This window comes from Molossus molossus, unplaced genomic scaffold, assembly GCF_014108415.1.
Source record: "Molossus molossus isolate mMolMol1 unplaced genomic scaffold, mMolMol1.p scaffold_m16_p_1, whole genome shotgun sequence".
NCBI lineage: Eukaryota > Metazoa > Chordata > Mammalia > Chiroptera > Molossidae > Molossus > Molossus molossus.
The window spans coordinates 83,893,692-83,916,276 of NW_023425344.1; the positions used below are offsets into that span (position 1 = coordinate 83,893,692).

Sequence of the window (22,585 nt, forward strand, 5' to 3'; positions counted from 1 at the left end):
GACATATACAAAGGTATTGAAGATAGGTGGCTTTTTTATACCTTTACACTGATGTAATTCCTGTGTTCACTGCTATGAGATTTATCATTTCTAAAACAAGGATAAAGGACAATGAGCACAGAAAAATAAAACATTTCATAAGCTAATGGATTTACTCTTATTGGCTAAACCATATCAACTGTATCATTATATAGTATAATTGAAAGTAAAAAAATAAAATGATAGAGTTGAGGTAAAATAATGAAAATGGACATTTGTATTCTGAGTAACCAGCTTCTCTTTTCTGCCTCAGTTCTTTTAGCAAGTAAAGGAAGAACATACATGCACGGAGAGAAAAATGTGGAGATTGGAAGGAACATTCTACAGTTTACCAACCTGATGACTAGAAAACTATTCTAGTTGTGATTTACAGAGTCCTTTGGAATGGCTGAGAAAACAAGACCATGGGTAACATCAATTCTGATATAGAGCAATTCTGATAGTAGCAAAGCTATATTTATAAAGACCCTATTCCACCTCCAGTACATCCAGATATTCCCTAATGTTCTACCCTCTCTCTTCTTAATGTAAACTACTTTCTTCTGCCTGAAATACCCTAAATGAATACTGCATAATTTTAAGAGTGTATTTCTTATCCACCATACTGTGAGGCTAGCCAAGAGGCCATGAAAAGGCCATGAGGGCAGGGAGAAACTAAAGCTTCCTATCAACAATTGGCACAAAATGAGTGAGCTATCTTAGAAATACATCATCCAACTCCAGTCAAGCTTTCAGATGACTACAGTCCCAGCTGCTATACTGATGGCAACCTCATGAGATCCTGAGCTAGAAACACTAGAAACACCTGGGTAAGCCACTTCTGAATTCCTGACCCAGAGAAACTGAATGAAATAATAAATGTTTATTGTTGTTTTAAGCCATGAAGTATTGTAGTAATTTGTTAAGAAGCACTAACTAATTCACATTATTCCTTCTTATAGAAACAAAGAAATAAAAAAAATATGCCACTGGGTCAAGCCTCTTCATTAACAACATAATATTGTGGTTAATAGAGGAATTCACAAGTCAAGTAAAAAAATAACTCAAAAGGATTTTTAGAAAAAAAGAAGGTATGATTTAAATAGGTGAAATGCAAATATCTTAAGTGCATATTTCAGTGAGTTTTGACAAGTTTTGAAAGAACATGTACTATGTAATACACTGATTAAGAAGTAAAAAATTTCTATTACCCCATACAGGTCCTCAAGGCTATTTTGAATCAGTTCTTCTGTTACCCCATTCCCCAACCAGAGTCAAACACTGGTTTTATATCTACCACCAAGAATGAGTTTTTATTTTTCTACAGCATCATATAAATAGAAGAATATAATCTCTTGTGTCTGGCTTCTTTTGCTCAGCACAATAGTTTTAAGGTTCATCATGTTGTTACATGTGTCACTACTGTTGATTTATACACCCTGATTTGTTTACCCATTTTTCCACTGATGGACATTTGAGTTCTTCCCAGTTTGAGGCTACTATGAATAATGTTTCTGGGACTATTCTTGTACAAATATTCTGTTAGACATGTATTTTTCCTTTCTCTTGGTTAAATATCAAGGCAGGGCAGAGACAAGAGTAAGGCAAATAAAGTACCTAGGACACAGAATTTGAGCAGGTCCTCTACCTAGGATTTGGATTGCGGGATCATAAAATAGATATTTCTATAACAATTTAGCCTTTTAAATTACAGTACTGTGAGTTTACACTTAGATTTATCACAGAGTCTTTTGTCAGGAAATCTACCATTTTTAAAGGCCAAAAGTAGGTTAACATGTATACTGGCATAAGAAAACATAAAAATATGTACTTGTAAATGCAATTGGTCAACATTATATTATCAAATGTAATGCATAGTAAATAACATATTAAGTTGAAAATAACTTCCTTTGGAATGATCCCTATATCAAGTAAAACTCCCTGTTTTACAGATAAGAAAAACAATTAAGAGAATTGTTCAAGGCTGCCTAGCTAGTTAGAGGTTTCTTCATCATATATTCTGAATTACAAATCTTCATTCTAACTTAACCCAGCCTTAATTAGAACAAAGTGCTTTTCCCATAAAGATGTGGCTACAATTGGTTTTCAATTTTAATGTCAAATAGCTTTCACAGCATCCATAGCCTATAAAGTGTAAATTTAAAATGGTGAGCAAGCAATAATATGTTAAGATTTGTGACATGTAAAAATTATAATTATAGAACATATTTACTAAGTATGATATAGTTGATACCTGCATCTTTCATTTCAGAGACTTCTTAAAACCAAATTATTCAGAGTAGCAACAAAAGTATTTTTATTCAAGTACTGACCAAGACTATTTCTTTAAACTGGAATAATTATAATCCTATAAAGATTCCTGGAAAGCATTTTTCATTGGTTTGGTACAACCTTATTTATTCATTAAATAAATATTTTTGATAATTTTAAGATATTTTATGAAAAATCTGTAAAGAAGTTCATTTAACAGAATATTTATAATAAAATTTAGACCACATGCTCCTCTTATCAAGAATGCCCGATATAGAAAATAAATTTACTGAGTCATTGAAATAACTGAATTTAAACTGTACCATTAGATTCTACCCAAGCCATGATATTTTTCCATACTCTTCAACAGGACCTTTCATTAACACAGTCCATTGTGTCCCTAGGAACACCAAAATCCTGTACAAGTTACCAACTACCTCTTTCGGGAAAATACTCTTAATCTCAGCTAGAAAACTGCTTAGTTCTAAAAATATTCCAAAGTGTCATATATATATATATATATATTCTCCAAAGGTATTTTTTTGTCAAGTACTTTGGAGAATGCCTACTTCACAAAAGTTTAACATTGGATAATGTCAACAATAAAGGTGCATGAATTAAATTTCCCCAAGTAAAAATTTGCACCTGGATTTTATCATTAAACAAGTAACAGAGGAAACTAAAACCCTGCAGTTTCTAGTTCAAATGCCTTTTTGTTTGCCAGCTTCTGTTTTTCATTTAATTTTCCTGATATTACACAGTACCTCACAGGTTTCCTTTCTCGAAGCAAGTCTTCTAGACTCTGTTCACAGTGCTCAGCCACCACCACCAGTCTCTCTGAATAAAACAAAACAAATGTACTTTCTGTTTTATGAACACAATATTTTAATAACAAAATAATATACCCCACTAAATATATTAACATATAGTACAAACACAAAGAGCTTTTCAAACTCTATGTTAACTACATAATTACCAAATATATAGCCTAACAAGATCAATGTGTAATAAGACAATACATTAAAAATAACTTCTTTTCATCTTGTGTTTTTCTCCCATGTATATCAGGAAAAACAGAAAGGCTTACCTTTGGAAAAAAGTGATCCATCCTCTGACATAGGCTAGGAGAAGGAAAAGCTTGGATGAAGATATAAAGAAATTATGAAGGGAAGAGAAAATTGGGAGCTATGAACAGATTATCGTCACAGTCCGGGTCCAACACAAGATCTGTGAAACTGAGTTCAGAAACTCGAGAAAAGTAGAAATGTACTGAATCATGACTGAGAAAGGACAGAAAATAGACTTGGGAATGTTGGTAACATCCTGGGGCCTTCTAAGACTAAGTAATAAAAATTTTGTTGGCTACAATCAATATTATGATGTAGGTTTTATTTTCCAACAGATCTATGAATAAGATAGCACAGCTCCGAGGGTCAGTGTATACTTTTTTCTGTCACTATAAATTATTAATTATAAAATAATTAATTTAAGAAGAGCAGGAGAAAAGTAAAACCGGGCTTACAAGTAGTTGGGAATTTATTAAGGTTATTTCAGAAGAGCTTGAGAGTTTAAAAGAAATTGGGATACTATGAATATCCATACAAAATAAGAAACAAGGGCAACACAAAATATAGATGGCAGACTAGATAAAGAAGTGAAGGGGTAATAAGATCAGGAATAGTGAACATTGCATAGAGGTGCGGTGAAAAAAGTAGCAAAGATAGAAAAATGAGATAGCAGAAGATGAGAAAGGAGAATTTCAGAGTAAGAGATCCAGTAAAAGGAATAACACAGTAATGAACAGTTCAAAGTCAGGTCTTACATGGGGGAATAGAAATGAAGGGAAATGGTATACATGCAGGGAGTCATATGAGGTGTGAAGGCTGGATATTGTGTGGGTCACATCTTGGAAGCTGAAATTGTTGTAGGTAGTGATATTATACAGAATGGACTAAAACACTAAAATTAAAAATGCTCTAATTAAAAGCTATAATGGGAGGGATCACAATACTGAATATCAAGTTATACTACAAAGCCATCATAATCAAAACAGCCTCATACTGGCACAAGAACAGGCATATAGATCAATGGAACAGAACAGAAAACCCAGAAATCGACCCAAGACAGTATGCACAATTAATATTCAACAAAGGAGGCAAGAGCATACAATAGAGAAAAGACAATCTCTTCAATAAATGGTGTTGGGAAATTTGGACAGGTACATGCAAAAAAATGAAACTAGACTACCAAGTTATACCATCCACAAGAATAAACACAAAATGGGTAACATAGTTAAATGTAACATGTGAAATCATAGAAATCATAGAAGAAAATGTAGGAAGAAAATCTGATATCATATATAGCAGAATTTTCACTGATACATCGCCTAGGGCAAGGGACACAAGGGAAAAATTAATAAATGGAACTACATCAAACTAAAAAGCTTCTGCACAGCAAAAGAAACAAACATCAAAATGTAAAGGGAATCTACTCTCTGGGAGAACATATTTGTCAATAATACATTGGATAAGGGGTTACTATCCAAAAATATATAAGGGACTCATACTACTCAACAAAAGGAAGACAGACAATCTAATAAAAAATGGGCAGAGGACTTCAATAGACACTCCTCCAAACAGGACATACAAATGGCCAGCAGACATACGAAAAAATGCTCAACATCTCTAATAATCAGAGCAAATTAAACTGACTATAGGATATCACCTCACACCTGTCAGAATGGCGCCATCAACAAATCCTCAAACAAGTGCTGGCAAGAATGTGGAGAAAAAGGGACTCTAGTACACTGCTGGTAGGAATGCAGACTGGTGCAGCCACTGTGGAAAACAATATGGTACTTCCTTAAAAAATTAAAAATGGAACTGCCATTTGACCCAGTGATCCCACTTCTAGGAATATATCCTAAGAAACCTGAAACACCAGTCAGAAAGAATATATGCACCACTATATTCATAGCAGCACTATTAAAATAGCTAAAATCTGGAAACAAACCAAGTGTCCATCAGTAGACGAGTGGATAAAAAAGCCGTAATATGCCCTGGCTGGTTTGGCTCAGCAGTTGGAGCGTTGGCCTGCAGTCCAGAGAGACTCAGATTCGGTTCCCGCTAGGGGCGCAGTTTGTTCCTGGCCCTGGTTGGTTGTGCGGGTAGCAGCCACTCGATATGTCTCTTTCACATCGATGATTCTCTCTCTCTTTCTCCCCTACTCTATCTGAACAAAGGATGGAAAAATGTCCTCGGGTGAGGATTAAAAAAATAAATGAATAAATAAAAAAGCTGTAGTACATTTACATAATGGAATATTATGTAGCTGTAAGAAAGAAAGATCTTTTACCCTTTGAGATGACAGGGAGGGACCTGGAGAGTATTATGCTGAGTGAAATAAGCCAGTCAGAGAAAGACAAGTACCACATGATCTCACTTATTTATGGAACATCATGAACAAAGTTAGATCCAGAGTCATGGAAGTAGGGAACAGACTGACAAAACTCAGAGGTATGGGGTTGGGAGGGGTGGGAAGAGATAAACCAAAGAACTTATATGCATATATGCACAACCAATGGACAAAGACTTTAGGTTGGGGAAAGCAGGAGGGGGTGGGATAAGGGAGGAGGGGGGTCAATGGGCAAAAAAAGAGGAACATTTGTAATACTCTCAACAATAAAAAAAGTTAAGAAAATAAATAAAAGCTATCACTTTCAGAGGAAAGAATCCAAATGATCTAGACAGGAACTTAAAGAGAATTAAATTTGAAAGACCACTAAATGAGGGGGAAAACAAAAGAACAGGAAAGAAAATCATGAAATAAAAGGTCTAGTTCTTCAGTTCAATAAAGAAAAGCACATACAAAGTTGAACTCCAAGCAATTTAGTACAACTATGGAGTTCTAGAAGGAAAAAGGAAATAACACTACCAGAAAGCCAAAATGGGAAGCTGCATTCTTTTGCTTTCCATCTAACCACATTTTGTAAGTTTTCCTTACAGCTATCTGGCTCTCTCTTCTCAATCTATTCTGTAGACTGGCATCTCTTCTACCCAAATTTAAAGGTTTCTAGTTCACCTATCTTTGATTCTGAGTCTTCATATTGTCTTTTCTCCTCATTTATTATCAAGGTTGAAAAATTCTCAAATTGTGTCTCAAGCCCAGAACTCTCTTTTGAACCACAGGCTTATACAGACAATTTCTCCCTTTAACATAAAAGTTACCTCAAACTCAAAAAAACCCAAATTGAATGAATAGTTTGTTCCCTAATCCTGTTTCCCTTAGTACTATTTCAGTAAATGGTACCACTATCCTGACAGTGGCTCCAGCTAGAAACTTTGGAGAAATCTCTTTCTCAAATCCAAACAAAATGTTCTGGTATTTCTAGCTCCCAAATGTGTCCACAATCTTTATAGTTTGCTCCTTCTGGCACAATCTGGTCCAAGCCAACATCAATCATTTACTAGATCACTACAACTGTCTCTTAACTGATCTTCTCAAATTAATTCTTATTTCCTTCCAATATATTTTCATATTAAAGTCTAAGTAATAAAATAATAATAAATCTGAATATGTAACTTCCCTCCAGCTTTATTTTTTGTTATTTCTTGCTCACTATCTCTCATGCCCACAGGCCTTCCTCCCCACTTCCTGAATTATGGTACAAGGCACCTGGATTCCCATTGCTTAAAATGATCTTCCCCATCTTCTTCTCCTAGTTAACTCCTATCATGAAACATAATGGTTAAGACCACAGACTATTCTGTCTCAGTTCAACTCTTAGGTGTAATACTCATTAGCTCTGTGACCTTGGGGAAGTTTGCTAACCTCTCTATGCTAGTTTCCTCCTCTGTAAAATGGGAAAAACAACAGCACTAACCTCACAGAGTTATTCTAAGGTTAAAAAGAGTTACTATATAATAAGATCTTGGAATAGTGCCTGGCACATAGCAATAACTATGTAAGTGTTAGCTATTATTATTATTATTATTATTATTATTCATTCCTCAGTTAAATGTGAGCTCCTCAAGAAACCCTTTTCTGCCCCCCCAAATCAATTTGCTCCTCCTATAATATAATCTATTCTACATTATACTTTTCTTTTGTAGCACTTATCTCAACTCTAAAGATCTGTATTTATTTTTACTTAATGTCTTTGTTCTCCACTAGATAATCTGAAGCATTATTTTAATGCAGCAGAGCCACAATTGTTAGTAGAATATCAAAGTTTCTCCCAGAGGTAATGAAGTGTATACCAAAACAATGTTTCAATACAAAACAGTTTTTTCAAGAAATCATTAGAGATTTTTCATCCTGAAATTCTGGATCACTGTTTGAAAATAATTTCTGTTGGTTATAAAAACAATAGTCTCACAGAATAAAATATGACAAAAATGTTTAGGAATCATGTGCCAAATATAAGTCGGCAATGTAGCAGCATTATTTATTTAAAAAATGTGACACTAAGATGAACTTTAAAGAGTAGAACATATAAGAACTGTGAAATTATCCTTCTCTAACAAATATCTGTTGAATGCCAAGTATCTCTATATTGTACATACAGCCTTAACTTTATGTTTTAAATCAATGATATGAAATTGAAGAGAGTACAATATTAAGCAAGAAAGATAATGAAGAAGTTGAATAAGGAGAGGACTAAAAGATAAATTAAATAAGTTTTAAACAAAAAGACAAATAATTTGTAAATATGTTAAGGTACTCTGAAAGGTTATCAGAATATAGTTAGTGCATCATTCTTTTTTATTTACAGTAAAAATTGAAACTAGTTCGTCACCTTTTAAATATAATATTTAAATAAATATTTATGCAGTACACTGACAAAAAAAATTCTGTACTTAAGAAACAGTATTGTTACTAGGTTACTGTGATGGTCAGTTTTATGAGTCAAGATGGCTAGGCTATAGCCTCCAGTTATTCAAATTTAGGTGTTACTGTGAAGGTATTTTATAAGTGATTAAAATCAATAATAAATTTACTTTAAGTAAGAAAGATTATCCTATATAATCTTGGTAAGCCTGATTCAATCATCTGTAAAGGCCTTAAGAGCAGAGGAAAAGCTTTTCTGAAGAAGACATTTTACCCATGAACTGCAGCTTAGTTCTTTCCCAAATGTTTAGTGTCCTTCTGGATTTCAGACTTGCCCACCCAGCCTCTACAATCACATAAGCCAGTTCATTCATATATATATATATATATATACACACACACACACACACACACACACACACACACATCCTACTGGTTCTGTTTCTCTGAAGGAACTCTGAACTGATATAGACACTTAGATTAAAACCAAATGCAGCTAGAGATACAGAATATATTATCTTATAGGTCCTTAGCAATTCTATTATTCTCTATTCAAATCTACTAGTTAAAATAACTTTGCTATTGATTTCACTAGCAATGATCAAAATATATCCGGGTAACAAATACCAAATAAAATGGGGTGCATTCCAATTTACAACCTTCACTCTGCTTCTAGACATTGCTGAGATTTCAACCTCAAAAGCAAAAGATTAAATGTGTTAATTTAAGTATTTTCATACAATATTTGCCTTTTTGCTACCTTAAAGATATTTTCCTCAACTTTACTTTTATAAATCAGCATCTCAAATTCTAATAAAATGTCCATTATTTTTGAAATTAAATACTTCATCTTGCTGAGTTAGCAAGAAACTAACATCATCTTGAATCAGTTTTGAATGATCTACAGAAAACAGTGAAAGCCTGATTTCTGAGCTAAGCCAACATGTGAAAACATAACGTTACTAAAACAGACCATATGTCATATGTAACTCTAAACATGAAGAGAAAAGTGGAGGGGTGGGGGAGAGGGCAAGGGAGTAACAATGACAAAATGTAAGATATCTGCAGAGCAAGAACAGAATAAAAGGGAAAAGGAAACCAAAATCAAAATTCTTTAAGAAGGCAATTAAATGGAATCCAAACCAACATCAAGTGTTGTTACATCATTGAGAAATGCATTTGTTTGGTAAAAAGATTGTTGGGTAGAAACTTTCAGAGTTTTCTAATTAAATGCAACTGAAATGACTGGGATGCTTTGGAACAAACAGACCCTTATATAAACATGTATTATTATTCAGCTAGTTATTCTTTATGTATACAACTTTTCAAGACAATGAGCACTAACAATATAAATGAGATAATCAAATTCCCCAATCTTTTGATAATCACTGATATTTTCATTCCAGGCAGCCAAACTTAAACTGTATGAGTTTTATACATATCCATGGCTTACACCCCAGAAGAGAGGGCTGAGATCTAGGAGCAGAGCAACAGGGGAAGCAGAGTAACTAGCAATATGATGGACAGGCCTAAAGGGACTACCCAGATTATTGAGCTGGAGCAGTAACAGAAATTACTCTCTAAGGGGATCGAATCCTACCTGACATTGATAACTAAAAAGATGTTTCCTGTGCAAAGTCAGCAACAGTGTTCCCCAGAGGGGTTATGTCATAAGATTTTTCCTATTTCAGTATTTACAGGGGCTCAGTTAGGTAAAAGAAGGAGCTCAGGAAACATCTAGAACTTTGAATCAGTTATCCCAAGAAAAGAAAGCCTAGGGAGAACTGGACAGTTATATGAACTGAAGCTCCAAACAGACTTCCAGACATGCTGGAAAGATATGAAGGGCACCTGTGGTATAAGAAGGAAAAAGCCTAAGAAGTGAGCAAAGTGGCAAGAGTTTGGGAAGACAGACAAAGAGATATACTTTAAATCTGCAGATGTAAAACAGCAAGCAAGGTTAATTATGGTCTCCAGTTATAAATGATAATGAGTATATACTATATTGCCAAGTTTTGTTCAGAGTGGTTTGGGAACTGGACCAACCTTACAATTGAAAATGCTTTAGGATTTTGGAATTGGATGGGGGTGGGAAGGTGTTTGAGGCATTCAGGGATTGAAAATATCAATTTTTCAATGATGTAAAAAGTCCCAAATGATATCTATCATTTTTAAACATTTAGTTAATGTCACTGAAGTCATTTGCCAAATAAAAACTTCAGCAAAAAGTTTTATTTTTCTTAAAAACAACAAACTTGCCAAAAGTTCCCAAATTAGTTGCTTACTTAATTTTTCTATGCTCAATATTATAATCTTTAAAATGAAAAAATGGTTACATTATGAGAATTAATTAAAATATGTAAAACACTTAGAATACTGCCTAATACATAAGCACTCAATAAATATTAACTATTATTATTTATTACAAAAACATTTTCTACTCAAAGTCTATAAAACTTTCAGAGCAAATATTTTTAAGACACCCTCCAGACTACTTGAAAGTCTCATTTAATCTATTTTTCAGCAAAATATAAAGAAAATGTAGTTTTCATTTTTTGAGAGCTTTTACTATTAGACTGAAACAAACAAAAATGCCATTTTTATATGAAAGGTAGTTCAATATCAGCAAGCATATAAGATTAACTTTTTAAAATTATTTTATATGAGAAAAATTAAATACATTGGACTGAGATGAATCTACAATATTTTTAAAAAATGGAACCTAAGCATGAAATTAAGCCTCCAAAAATAATTTTAAAATAATAAAAATATTGCCACCATGGCCCTGGCTGGGTACCTCCGTTGGTCAGAGCATTGTTCTGATACACCAAGGTTTCGGGTTCAATCCCAGGTCAGGGCACATACAAGAAACAACCAATGAATACATAAATAAGTGGAACAACAAATCAATGTTCTCTCTCTCTCTCTCTCTCTCTCTCTCTCTCTCTCTCCCTTCTTCTCTATTTCTCTAAAATCAATCAATAAATAAAAAATGTTGCCACCATAAGTATCTTTAGGTGTTCTACAGATTGAACATTTGCGTCCCCCACAAAACCATAGGTTGACACAATGGATGGTGTTTGGAGGTGGAGCCTTTGGGAGGTGATTAGGTCATGAGGGCAGAGCCTTCATTAATTGGATTAGTGCTTTTATAAAAAGAGGCCTCAGAGAACTCCCTTGCCCCTTCTACCATGTGGGGTTATAGTGATAAGACAGCTATCATGGGATCTGCTGGTGTCTTGATCTTGGACTTCAGAACTGTGAGAAATAAATGTTTGTTGTTTATAAACTACTCAGTTTACGGTACTTTGTTACAGCAGCCTGAATGGACTAAGATACAGGACATGGAAGAACCTGATATACTGTTAAAAAGGCAGTAAATATCTTCATGGTAAAACACTGACTTTTTTAACCAATGGGCTGAACTTTTTCTACTTCAATTCTCTAAATGGAATCCTATATGAGAAGACTACTACAGGTCTCCCCCAATCCTCCCAAAATTAGTGACTATCTTTCATTTGAAGAGACTTAGTCCAAATTATTACTTTCAATCATAAAATACATTCCAATAAATTCTAAAATTTCTAACATTAGAACTTTCATTTCCTTCTTACAGAGGTGAAGAAATATGTCTAAGGATAGGTGGTTTCCCTGAAAAAGAAGATTAAAAATCCCGATTCTCAGATCCAAGAAATATAAATCCCTCAAATGTAGTCAGAAAATCTCAAATGACTAGAGCTTTGACTATAGTTTTGGCTGGAGTGAAGGATAAGGACACGCATGGGCACACATATTGACTTCTCCATATAATCACTGTATATTTATAACCTAGCCAAGGTAACAGAGGAGAGAACATAAAATGGAGAAAACAATAATAACTCACCATGTTTTCCCCTAGAAATATCCACATACTGGCACAGTCTGGGATGGGTGATGGTCTTAAGGATTTGAAAGCGCCCTAAAATCTTGATGGAATTTGGTGTGAGAGGAAGCCCATTGCTTCCACAAACATCATGTGGTAGAGCGGAGGCAAAGAAGGTAAAGGCACCCATTTCGGCATCCTTCAAGGGAAACATCTTGGAGTCCTAGATCTTCCAAGATAATCTGGAAAAGGAAAGAATTTTTTTGGCAGATTAGCCAAACATTATACCAGTGTCTTCTCACTTTAAACATGATTAACAAATATATAGCTTGGAAGAAATGACAATATATAACTTGGGGATGCCAATATATAACTTGGAGAAAATGCCAATCTGAATACTTCAAAGTAAAAAATATCAAGTTTAAAAATTCCAAGGTAATATCAAAGAGGGAAAACAACCCAATCATAAATTTATATTGCAGCCCTAAATAAAAATCAAAGACTTTCAATGGCACACAAAGGAAAAGATAGAACGTTTCCTCTTCAATGATGCTTGATAGTTTTACAAGCTTAGAGGAAGTTCATTATTGCATATTAATTTAATAAGGCTCTTCACTTTATCTAAAGTTTGAATAACCCACAGACTATCAAGAACTTTTCAGTTTTACAGATGAGGAAGTCAAGAAAAAGGAAACAGAGACATCAGACACTTTAAATAATCAGGAACTCTCTTAGTAGAAGAAAAAATTCAACCAAGTATCAGAAAGCACTATAATGTTACTTAAACGACTAATACATTTTTATTTTTCTGCTAATTGTTTTACATGTGATGTGTTTTAACCCCCTCAGAACCCTGACAAATATTATTGCCTCCAGATTATAGATAGATGTTCCATGTGTAGATCCTGAGGGGTCCTATTAGCATGGACTACAAAGTAAATGGTGCCTCAGAGTTGTGTAATAGAGCAGCCTGGAGATTAAGAAACTTGCTCCAAAATCACTCTGACTCACAATGATACAACCACAACAAAAAAGGTCTTAAACAAAAAATCCCTCTTGCCCAGGTTTATCACTAAAAAGACATTCCATTGGGCAAGCACTGAAATCTTCCCTTCTCAGCTTTCACAACAAAAATCTGGAATTCTAAATTAAGGTAATAGTCCACCTTTCATATGTCTGCCCAGAAACCAAAGAATTGAAATATTTAAAAATATACAAGCTCATAAAAAGAGAACAGAAAAGAGCTATACGCTTATGAAAGATTTCAATAAACTACTGTAAAGTATTGGGCATATGGAAGAATACGGTCCCGAGAAACAGAAAGATGGATGCTACAATTTGTAATATAGTCAAGAAGTTTACCTGGCCTCTAAGATTCAGAGGTTTCAGAGAATGCAGAAACAATGGTGAACAGCAGTCAGAAGAAGATTTGAAATAAGAAAGATAATTTGAAGATCTGAAGAATAGGAGAATTAACTCTGCCACCAACCCCCAACTAGCCAGCTATTTATCCCATAAGCAAAAGATGGTAAGGTTCTTCTTTAAAGAAATTTAATAAATTATGTAAAAATTATAATAAATAGCTGCAATGGGCCCTGGTGATAAAAGCAAACTCCTTTTAATTCTGGAATTTATAGGACCCCAGTTATGATCTGGCTGTCTATTCAACCATTCTAAAATAAGAGTATGCTAATCGAAAAGGCCGTCCATATGTGCAAAGCTCCTAGACAGCCTTCTTTAACTTTTAAATAAGGAACTGTCCAGGAATCAGATTGAGGAAAAACTATAGCACAAACGGCAAAGAAAAAAAAAAAAAAATTGCCCTGGAGGCAACTGAAATAACTTATTAAAAAAATCTAAAAACCAACGCTAATATATTATATCCATTATATACAACAGGAGATATGGAAAAACATTTCATAAAAGAGTGAAAAGTAATTGCCAATATATATGAGAAGATAAATAACCTCATTAATATTCAAGAAATTGTTCATTTCAACCACATGAGAATTTATATCTGCCAGACAGTAACAATGAAGATATCTGGTAATACATAATATTAGGATATGGAGAAACAGAATGCAAACTGGTACAATCACTATGGACAACAGTTTGACATTATTTTCCTATTCCATTCCTCCAAAAACTCTTACATATATATACAACAGAATACATACAAGAAAGATCAGGGTAGTATTGTTTCTATTATCCCCAAGCTAAAAACTTATATATCCAAAGACAGGAGAATGGCTAAATAAATTGTGGTACATTTATCTGACAGAAAATAAGCAAACTGTAGAAACAGTTTTTATTTTATTTTTATTTACTTTTTATCCTCACCTGAGGACATTTTTGCTTTTATCTTCAGATAGAAGGGGAAAGAGAGAGAGAGAGAAACATTGATGTGAAAGAGATACATCCAGTGGTTGCCACCCATACGACCCCAACCAGGGCTGGGGACAAATTGCAACAGAGGAATGTGCCCTTAGTAGGAACAGAACCCAGGACTCTCTGGTCCACAGGCCAATGCTTTAACCACTGACCAAAAATCACCCAGGGCTAGAAACAGTTTTTAATAGCATAGATGAATCTTAGAAATGTAGAGTAAGGAAAAAAGTAACACAGAATTTATAGCAACATAATGATAAAATTCAAAACAAGAAAAGGTAAATAACTCGGGAATACTTACCTGTAAGATAAAAATTTATTCAAAAAGTAAAAGAATTAAAAAAAAAAAAAAGTTGAGGATAGGATTACCACTATATGAAAAGTAGGGGTAAGCGAGATTAGAGAAGAACCCCATAAAAAGCTTCAAAAACCTTGGGTAATATACTGGTTCTTAATTGGTGGGTATGGATATTCATATTGCTATTATACTCCACAATTTCTATATTATATATCTCTATCTATGTATGTGAGTTGTATACCACATATTCTTAAATTTCTAAAAATTATTTTTAAATTTTAAAATGAAAAAAAAATAAATACAATAAATTGCTTTTTAACAAACTTCAAGAAATTCAATAGAAAAAGGACAGTCTTTGTAAGAAATGGTGCTGGAATAAGGTATACATATGGAAAAAAATTAACCTCAACTCCTACTTTATATCTGCAAAAAATTGAGATGGGTTATAGACCTAAATGTAAAAGCTAAAACTATAAGCCTTCTACAAGAAAACATAAGAGAATATCTTTGCAACCTGAGGCTAGGCAAAGAATTCTTAGGCATGACAAAAAGAACACTAATCATAAAAGATGAACTTGATAAAGTAGACTTCATCCAAATTACAAATATCTATACATCAATAAGCACCCTTGAGAAAATAAAAATCCAAGTCAAAGATAAAGAAAGTATTACACATGACATTTTATCAAATATATTTATATGTATGTGCATATATATATAATAGACATATCAAAATATTATACATGACATTTTATCAAATATATTTATATGTATGTACATATATATAATAGACTTATATCAAGAATATATAAAAAATGCATACAACTTAATAAAAACAAGTCAATAAGAAAACAGGCAAAAGTCTGAAACATAATTTCACAAAGGAGAGCATACACATAGCAATAAGCACAAGAAAAAGTTTTTGATAGCATTAGCCAGGGAGATGCAAATTAAAACCACAACATACCATTTCGGCTAAAATTTGAATGACTGGCAATGCATGTGTTGAGGAAAATGTGAAACTGGAGCTGATATCCTGCTGCTGATGAGAGTATAAAATGACACAAGAACTTTGGAGAACTGTTCTAAAGTGAAAATACCCCAAGTTTATGGCTCTGAAATCCTGCTCCTACTAATAATAAAAATTAAAATGTTTGTCCACAAAAATACTTGTGTAAGAGTTCATAGTAGTTTTATTCATAATAGCCAAAAACTGAAAGTAATGTAAGTGTCATGCAAGTGAATAGATATACAAGCTGTGGCATATTCGTCCAGTGGAATTCTATTTGATGACAAAAAAGAAACAAACATGCAAATATATGGATGTATCTCAGAAACATTATATTGTTGAAAGAAGTGGACACAGAAGAGTTCATATCCTACTATTTCATTTAAATGTAGTTTCAGTCCTGGCTGGTTTGACTCAGCAGTTAGAGTGTAGGCCAGTGCACCAGAGTCATGGGTTTGATTCCAGTCAAGGGCACGTACCTCAGTTGCAGTTCAGTCCCAGGCCCTGGTCAGGGTCGTGCGGGAGGCAACCAGTCGATGTGTCTCTCTCACACTGATGTTTCTCTGATATCTCTCTCTCTTTCTCTCTCTCTCTCTCTCTCTCTCTATCTCTATCTGAAGATAAATGAAAAAAAAAAATATCCTCAGGTGAGGATTAAGAAAAATGTAGTTTCAAAACTTCAGTTCTAAACTATAGTGATAAATATAAGAACATACTGCCTTGAGCAAGGAGGATGTGATTGGACAGGGTAGTACAAATATTTTACATTTTGATTGCAGTGGTGCTTGTCACATGGATGTTCACATGTATAAAAATGCATTGAACTAGTTACTTAAAAGTAGGTCATTTTAATATTTATAAATTTTATCTGATAAAAAATGAAAATATAAAACAAAGAAAATTAAGAGAATATGAGAAAGGAATAGTTAAAAAAAATGAGCACTTGATGTGATTACCAAATTAGATAAAAGTACTGAAACAATTGCTTAGAACATAGCAAAAAAGGCAAATAGACAATAGCATACAAGAAGACAAAAAGACATAGTGAATCAAGCCAAGAATTACCTTAATGAGTTTCCAAAAAAAGAGCAAAACTAAAGAGAATAAATTATTTTAAAAAATAGAATAGGTGAAAATTCCCCACAGATGAACAAAAATGTACCTTCAAATTTAAGTCTTATAGTTTTAAGGAGGATAAATGAAAAAAAAATATTCACGCTGAGACATGTATTCTAACATCTTTGAATGAGTTCATTGCAAGAATAAACTCACACCAAGACATATCATAATAAATTTTCAAAGTAGCAAGCATAACTAAAAACCTTGGTCATTTCCGAGAGCAAACAAATACCTCTGGCACCCACATACTAAGATCAGACTGGCATTCTTATCTTCTCATGAGCAACACTGGAGGTTAGAAGATGGTGAAGTCTTGGATGATTTGGTTTCTATACCCAGCAAAACTATTAACTATAACAGTAACATGATAATGTACAGCTATGTGAACACTAACAAATAAAGTTGCCATCCACATATCTTTTATAAATAAGTTCCTTTCAGATGTAGCCTACCAAAACAGAGAAGAAAACCAATAGAAAATATTGGGTCAAAAAACATTGCAACTTACCCAAGAGATCAATGAATGTAACCCAGGATAACAGCTATAAAAAAAGAAGAGTGGAATCTTTTCAAATTAATCAGAAAGTATTTGGGATCCAAGGGGAACATCTTCAAGTAGAGAAATGAAAGGGAAGCTTCTCATACAAAAAATGAGAAGACATGGTGAAGAAAGCACAAGACGGGAGGGCTAGGTGAAGAAAGCACACGCGCCTGTTCCTCCAAAAAAATCACAAAGTACTTTGTGAAGGTGAGGAGGGGATATAAATCATGTAAGAATTACATGGTCCAAAAAATAAAGCACAGTTAACTATGACATAATTTTTGTCACTATAGAGGAAAAAAAAAGTCAATTTGGTGTTAATATTACAAATCTTCTGACAACCTGCAAGTACAAGTCCAGCTAAGGGAAAGTAGGAGTGTATTTGCTTTCTAAAGTGATAAAGGAAAAGCTAGAGTCACTACTTTCCTCATTTTACCAAATAAGGAGTCAACATATATTTTTGAAAATTGATGTGAAATATTTGAGTTCACATTTATTTAGAATTACAAAACCAACCAATATGAAAACTAAATATTGTGATAACTATTCATAAATTTGGAGAAGAGAAGTTGTGGATGATATGGACTATCTTAAGAAGTCAATTTGAAAAAAAAGAATGAGTCGTTTAACTAATTATTCAACATACAGACCTAAAATTTGGTAAGATTAAAAGTGGTTATCTATAAAGAACAGGACTGGAGGTAGGAAGGAAGACACTAAACTTGCATTTTATTATGCAATCCTTTTATAATATTTGATTACAATTAGATGCCTCTCTCACTTAGACACCTAAAAATCAAATAACCAAATGAAGAAAATGCAAATGATTCAGAAAGAGACGTTAGTTAGCATAAAACATTTTATGGGTGTCTTGTTTAAATACCTCTGAAACGGGTACACAAAAAGGCTCATGCATATAAAATACACACAAATAGATTTGCTCACTTGATCAGTGGAGGAAAGTTAATGGGGGGAAAAAAACCTCTGAAGGAAGAGATTAGTTGAAAAACTACAATGTAAGCAATTTGGTTTGAAAATTCATTCATTCAACAATATCTTGAAGATCCTATTTTAAGTCAGGTGTTTTCCAGTTGGGAGGCTAATGATAGTGAACAAGATACAATCTGTGCCCTCGAACTTTGCATTGAAATGACAAAATGGGGAATAAAGGTTTAAAAAATGAGCAAAAAGTTATTTTATCATGACTAAAATAGTTCACATATTTTTACAAGGGGGGAATAAAACTAGTTCATATATTTTATACACTTCCCCTAAAAAAGCTGTTTTCCTGTCCCAAACACAAACAGGAACAGTGGGGCCTTGACAAAGCAACCAGTGACAATTCCAAAGTAACTTCCACTTGTTCACTTCCTTCCTCTCCATAAGGAAATCACATGTCAATAATTTACTAAACCTTTGCAAACCAAAGCAACTGTTCCCATCGGTGATGAGTAACAGCTATTTCCACATTCTCTAGCCTCCTCTTCAAATCTTCCTTTGAAGCAGTGAGGTCCCGGTTGCTTTCAGAGGACTGAGGTCAGCGTGTATAGGCAGAAGGCAGGCTGCAGCTAGGGATCGGGACAGTGCTGAGCAGGAAGCAGCTCGACAGGTAGGCTCGACCTCTCACTGCGCATGGGCGGGGCCACTCGCTGCACCTGCCTTTCCTCTACAGCCCCACCCGCTACGACAAATACAGTGGGAAACCCAAATACCTGCCTCTGAGTCTGGGGACGCAGGCGGACCCAAAGACAAGGGGATGGAGCTTCTACACAGGGCCCCAGGGCTGTCGCTACGACCGGTGTCGCCGCTACAGCTTAGAGCACCGGCCATGCATTTCAGGTGCTCCTACAAAAGAGGCCGCTCCTGGAGCGCCGGGGGCACAGAGACCGTTCTCGGCCTGCGAGCCAAGTCGGCCGAAGTCCCAGCTCAGAACGCGGCGAGACGCGCGAGCCGTCCCCCGTCACTGACAGCTCCCACCCCCACCCCCACCCCACTCGGCCCGGTCGTTTCCTCTGACCTCACAGCCTCCGCGCCACAACTTTCACGAAAGACCCCGACGTGCGGCGTCTTGCCCCTCGCCCAACATGGCAACAAAATGTCGCGACCAAGGAAGAGGTGCAGGGAGTTGGCGTTACTGCAGTGCAATACCGGGAACGTAGTGTGACAGCACACGGGACGGGGACAACAGCTTTTAGGGCGAATCTGTGGGACGCTCAGGCGTTTAGTGGGGACACCTCGTTGGGTCCTTTCTGACTTCCGTCGTGTGCGGGACGCTGTCCCTACTTGCTGCCGGCTCAGGCTGCCGAGGCGCCCGGGTCCGCCGGTTCATGTGAGTGACGTCTGCGGAGGGTCCTGGGGTAGGCCGACGGCGATCGTAGAGGTCCCCCTTCTCCTACTTGCCTTCTAGAGCTGAGTGCTGGCCTCCGGGCACCACTGGGAAGTCCGCCCACACATGCACCAACCTGGGCAGGAGGAAGTCGGGAAGAGCTTGGGACATTTTGAAGGAGCCAAGTTTGAGAAATGGGATGCGGGGGCGAGGGAAACGATGCTTCTGGATATTCACAAACGTGTTTATGTTAGTGCGCGCCCGTGTGTGTGTGTGTGTGTGTGTGTGTGTGTAAGGACTGTGAGCGGAGGTGGGGGCAGATAGGAATTCACTCACTTATTAGGCGCCCACTATGTTCCCGGCACCGTTTCAGGCATTGGGAAAAGAGCAATGACCAGAACAGAACAAAATTCATGCCTCCCTCTAGTTAACATTTTACTGAGGAGGACACCAACTAAACAAAGTTAAGAAAGACACACCATAGTTTAGGTTGTAATGATTGCTGGAGAGCAAAATAAAGCAGGGACGGAAGATGTAGATTGACATTCTGATGTGGCCAGGGAAGGCTGCACTGAAAGGTGAGAGCTGATAGAAGTGAGAGAATTAACCATACCGAAATCTTGGTGAAGTGCAGTCAGGCAGAGCGACCAACCATTGCAAAAGCTGTGAAGCAGAAACTCGCCTGAACAGCAAGAATCGTGTTGGTCAGAGTTAAGTCGTTGAAATTGGAGGCAAAAATCAGAGAAAGCAGGAACACGTCTTAGAGGATCTTGAGAGCATCTAAGTCTTTGGAGGGTTTGGAGCAGTGGAGTGCTAGAACCCGACTTCCTTTTTTAAAGGATCTTGCCAGCTGCTGTCACATAGATTGAAGGGGACAGGATGGAGGAAATTAGCCTTCGGAGGCTTTTGTAGTAATCCAGAGGAGACTATGCTGGCTTGACTAGGGCTGGTAAGAAATGACCCATCAGATTCTTAGTGTTTTTAATTTTGATATGTAACAGTATTAACGGCCCAGCTGGTGTGGGTCAGTGGTTGAGTGTCGACCCATGCACCAAGAGGTCACCGGTGTGATTCCTGATCAAGACACATGCCCTGGTTGTGGGCCAAATCCCCAGTGGGAGTCATGCAGGAGGCGGCCAATCAATGTTCTTTCTCATGGATGTTTCTTTCTCTCTCTCTTCCTCTCTAAGATCAATAAAGAAAAAAAAATTCTTTTAAGTATTAACAAATGGTGAGTTAATTTTCTTTAATTAGGTTTGGGTAAGACTTCAGAAATGAATTGTAGTGTGAGTTTTGCAGTGACAAATGGAAGTTAAAATCTTGGCTTTGCCATTTAATATTTGAATTAATTTAGACGAATCATATAATTTCTCTGAGTTTATAAAATGGAAATGTTATTGTACCACATTATACAGTTTAAATGATACTGTATGTACTATGTCTGATTCATTAAAGCAGTGGCTATTAACAAGTGGTGAGCCCTAGAAACTCAGACAGAAAGTAACCGGATAGGATGGTCTGAACATAAAAGGTCCAGACTAAAAGTGGGTCATGGCAGGTAGTCACATCCTGGATATGTAGCTTCCTAGAAAAAAATCGATCTTTATCTTAAGTGACCCTGTCTGTTGTTTTTTGCATGTAAGATAACATACCTTTGTCAGAGTAATCTTTCCTTCCAACCCCCCTCCCTCAGTACAGCCTTCACCAGAGCAGGAGACTGCAGAAACCCTCATTATCTTGTTCTCTGATACCATCTCGATGTGCTGTAAATGCCAATTATTGACTATCCCGTACCCACCAGTGTGAATGAAGTATGTCTCTCTGTTTTATTTTTTTTTCCAATCCCAAAAGTTTCCTGGCTTAGCTTTCTTTTGCCCTCTTAATCTACCACCAGTGGATTTCATGTAACTCCCTCCGCCCCCTTTTGCCTCCTCCTTTGATTCTGATGTATAAAATAAGCTGTAAAACTGCCATTCTCAGGAGCATTTTTTCTATTCATTGATATTTTGCTTCCCAGCAGTGTTGTCAGTTTGGCTCAAATAAACTCACAAAAATTCTCCTTGGGTTTGGATGTTTCTTATGTTGATGTAAGAAATGGGAGAAAGATAGTGGTGGTGCATCTCTGGGTGGAAAGGGATGGTTAAATCCTGTTGAAGAAAATCTGAACCAAGTAAAAGATGACCCTGTTGTGTGGTAAGAGGGCCAGGGGAAACCTAGACATAACCCTCTTAAAATATGCGTATTTCACTGGACAGAAAATTTCTGTTACTAGCTAGTCTTTGAAAAACATAGATTGTCCTCTTATAGCCACCCTTATAGACAGACATTCTTCAACCTCTTCAGGACCCCCATTGTTCTCATTGTAAAGGGGAAGATGGCTTTTTAGTGAGTAAAAGAAAACAATCTAGAATAAATACAAAATTTCCAGTTACAAAATGGGAATGTACAGCATTGTGACTATAGTTAATTCTGTATTGCATATTTGAAAGTAGGTAGAAGATGGATCTTGAAGGTTCTCATTAAAAAAAAATTTAGATAACTACGTATAGTGAAGGATGTTAACTGGACTGTTGTGGTGATCATTTTGCAGTATACTGTATACAAATATTAACTCATGCTGTACATCTGAAACTAGTTTTATATGTCAATTATACCTCAGTAAAAAAATTTAAAAAGTTTTAAGGTCACACAGCTAATGAGTTGCAGAGCTAGAATTTGAATTCATTCCCTGACCACAAGCTAAAAAATAAATAAATATTGCCCTGGCCGGTTTGGCTCAGCCATTAGAGCGTTGGCCTGCGGTCCGGAGAGACTCGGTTCCGCTAAGGGCGTGTACCTCGGTTGCAGTTTGTCCCCGGCCCTGGTTGGTCCCCTGGTTGGTCGTGCAGGTGGCAGCCACTCGATGTGTTCCTTTCACATCGATG

General features: G+C 35.8%; 2 protein-coding genes across 3 annotated transcripts in view; one reads left to right on the plus strand and one right to left on the minus strand.

Annotated features, from left to right (window-relative positions):
- Positions 1-19,302, minus strand: part of TBCK (TBC1 domain containing kinase) — a 221,172-nt gene extending 201,870 nt beyond the window's left edge. The window contains exons 1-3 of one of the 2 annotated variants that reach the window (XM_036256032.1): positions 19,052-19,302; positions 12,002-12,222; positions 3,054-3,126 (exon numbers count right to left, since the gene is read on the minus strand). In XM_036256032.1, the coding sequence (XP_036111925.1) occupies positions 3,054-3,126; positions 12,002-12,194 (266 nt within the window). In that variant the 5' untranslated portion in view covers positions 12,195-12,222; positions 19,052-19,302. Of the gene's footprint in view, positions 1-3,053; positions 3,127-12,001; positions 12,223-17,302; positions 17,409-19,051 lie in introns of those variants that run through there. The other variant, XM_036256023.1, reaches the window with a different exon arrangement.
- A 305-nt stretch (positions 19,303-19,607) lies between these two features.
- Positions 19,608-22,585, plus strand: part of AIMP1 (aminoacyl tRNA synthetase complex interacting multifunctional protein 1) — a 34,818-nt gene continuing 31,840 nt past the window's right edge. The window contains exon 1 of the mRNA XM_036256097.1: positions 19,608-19,664. Coding sequence (XP_036111990.1) covers positions 19,663-19,664 — 2 coding nt within the window. The 5' untranslated portion in view covers positions 19,608-19,662. The remainder of the gene's footprint in view (positions 19,665-22,585) is intronic.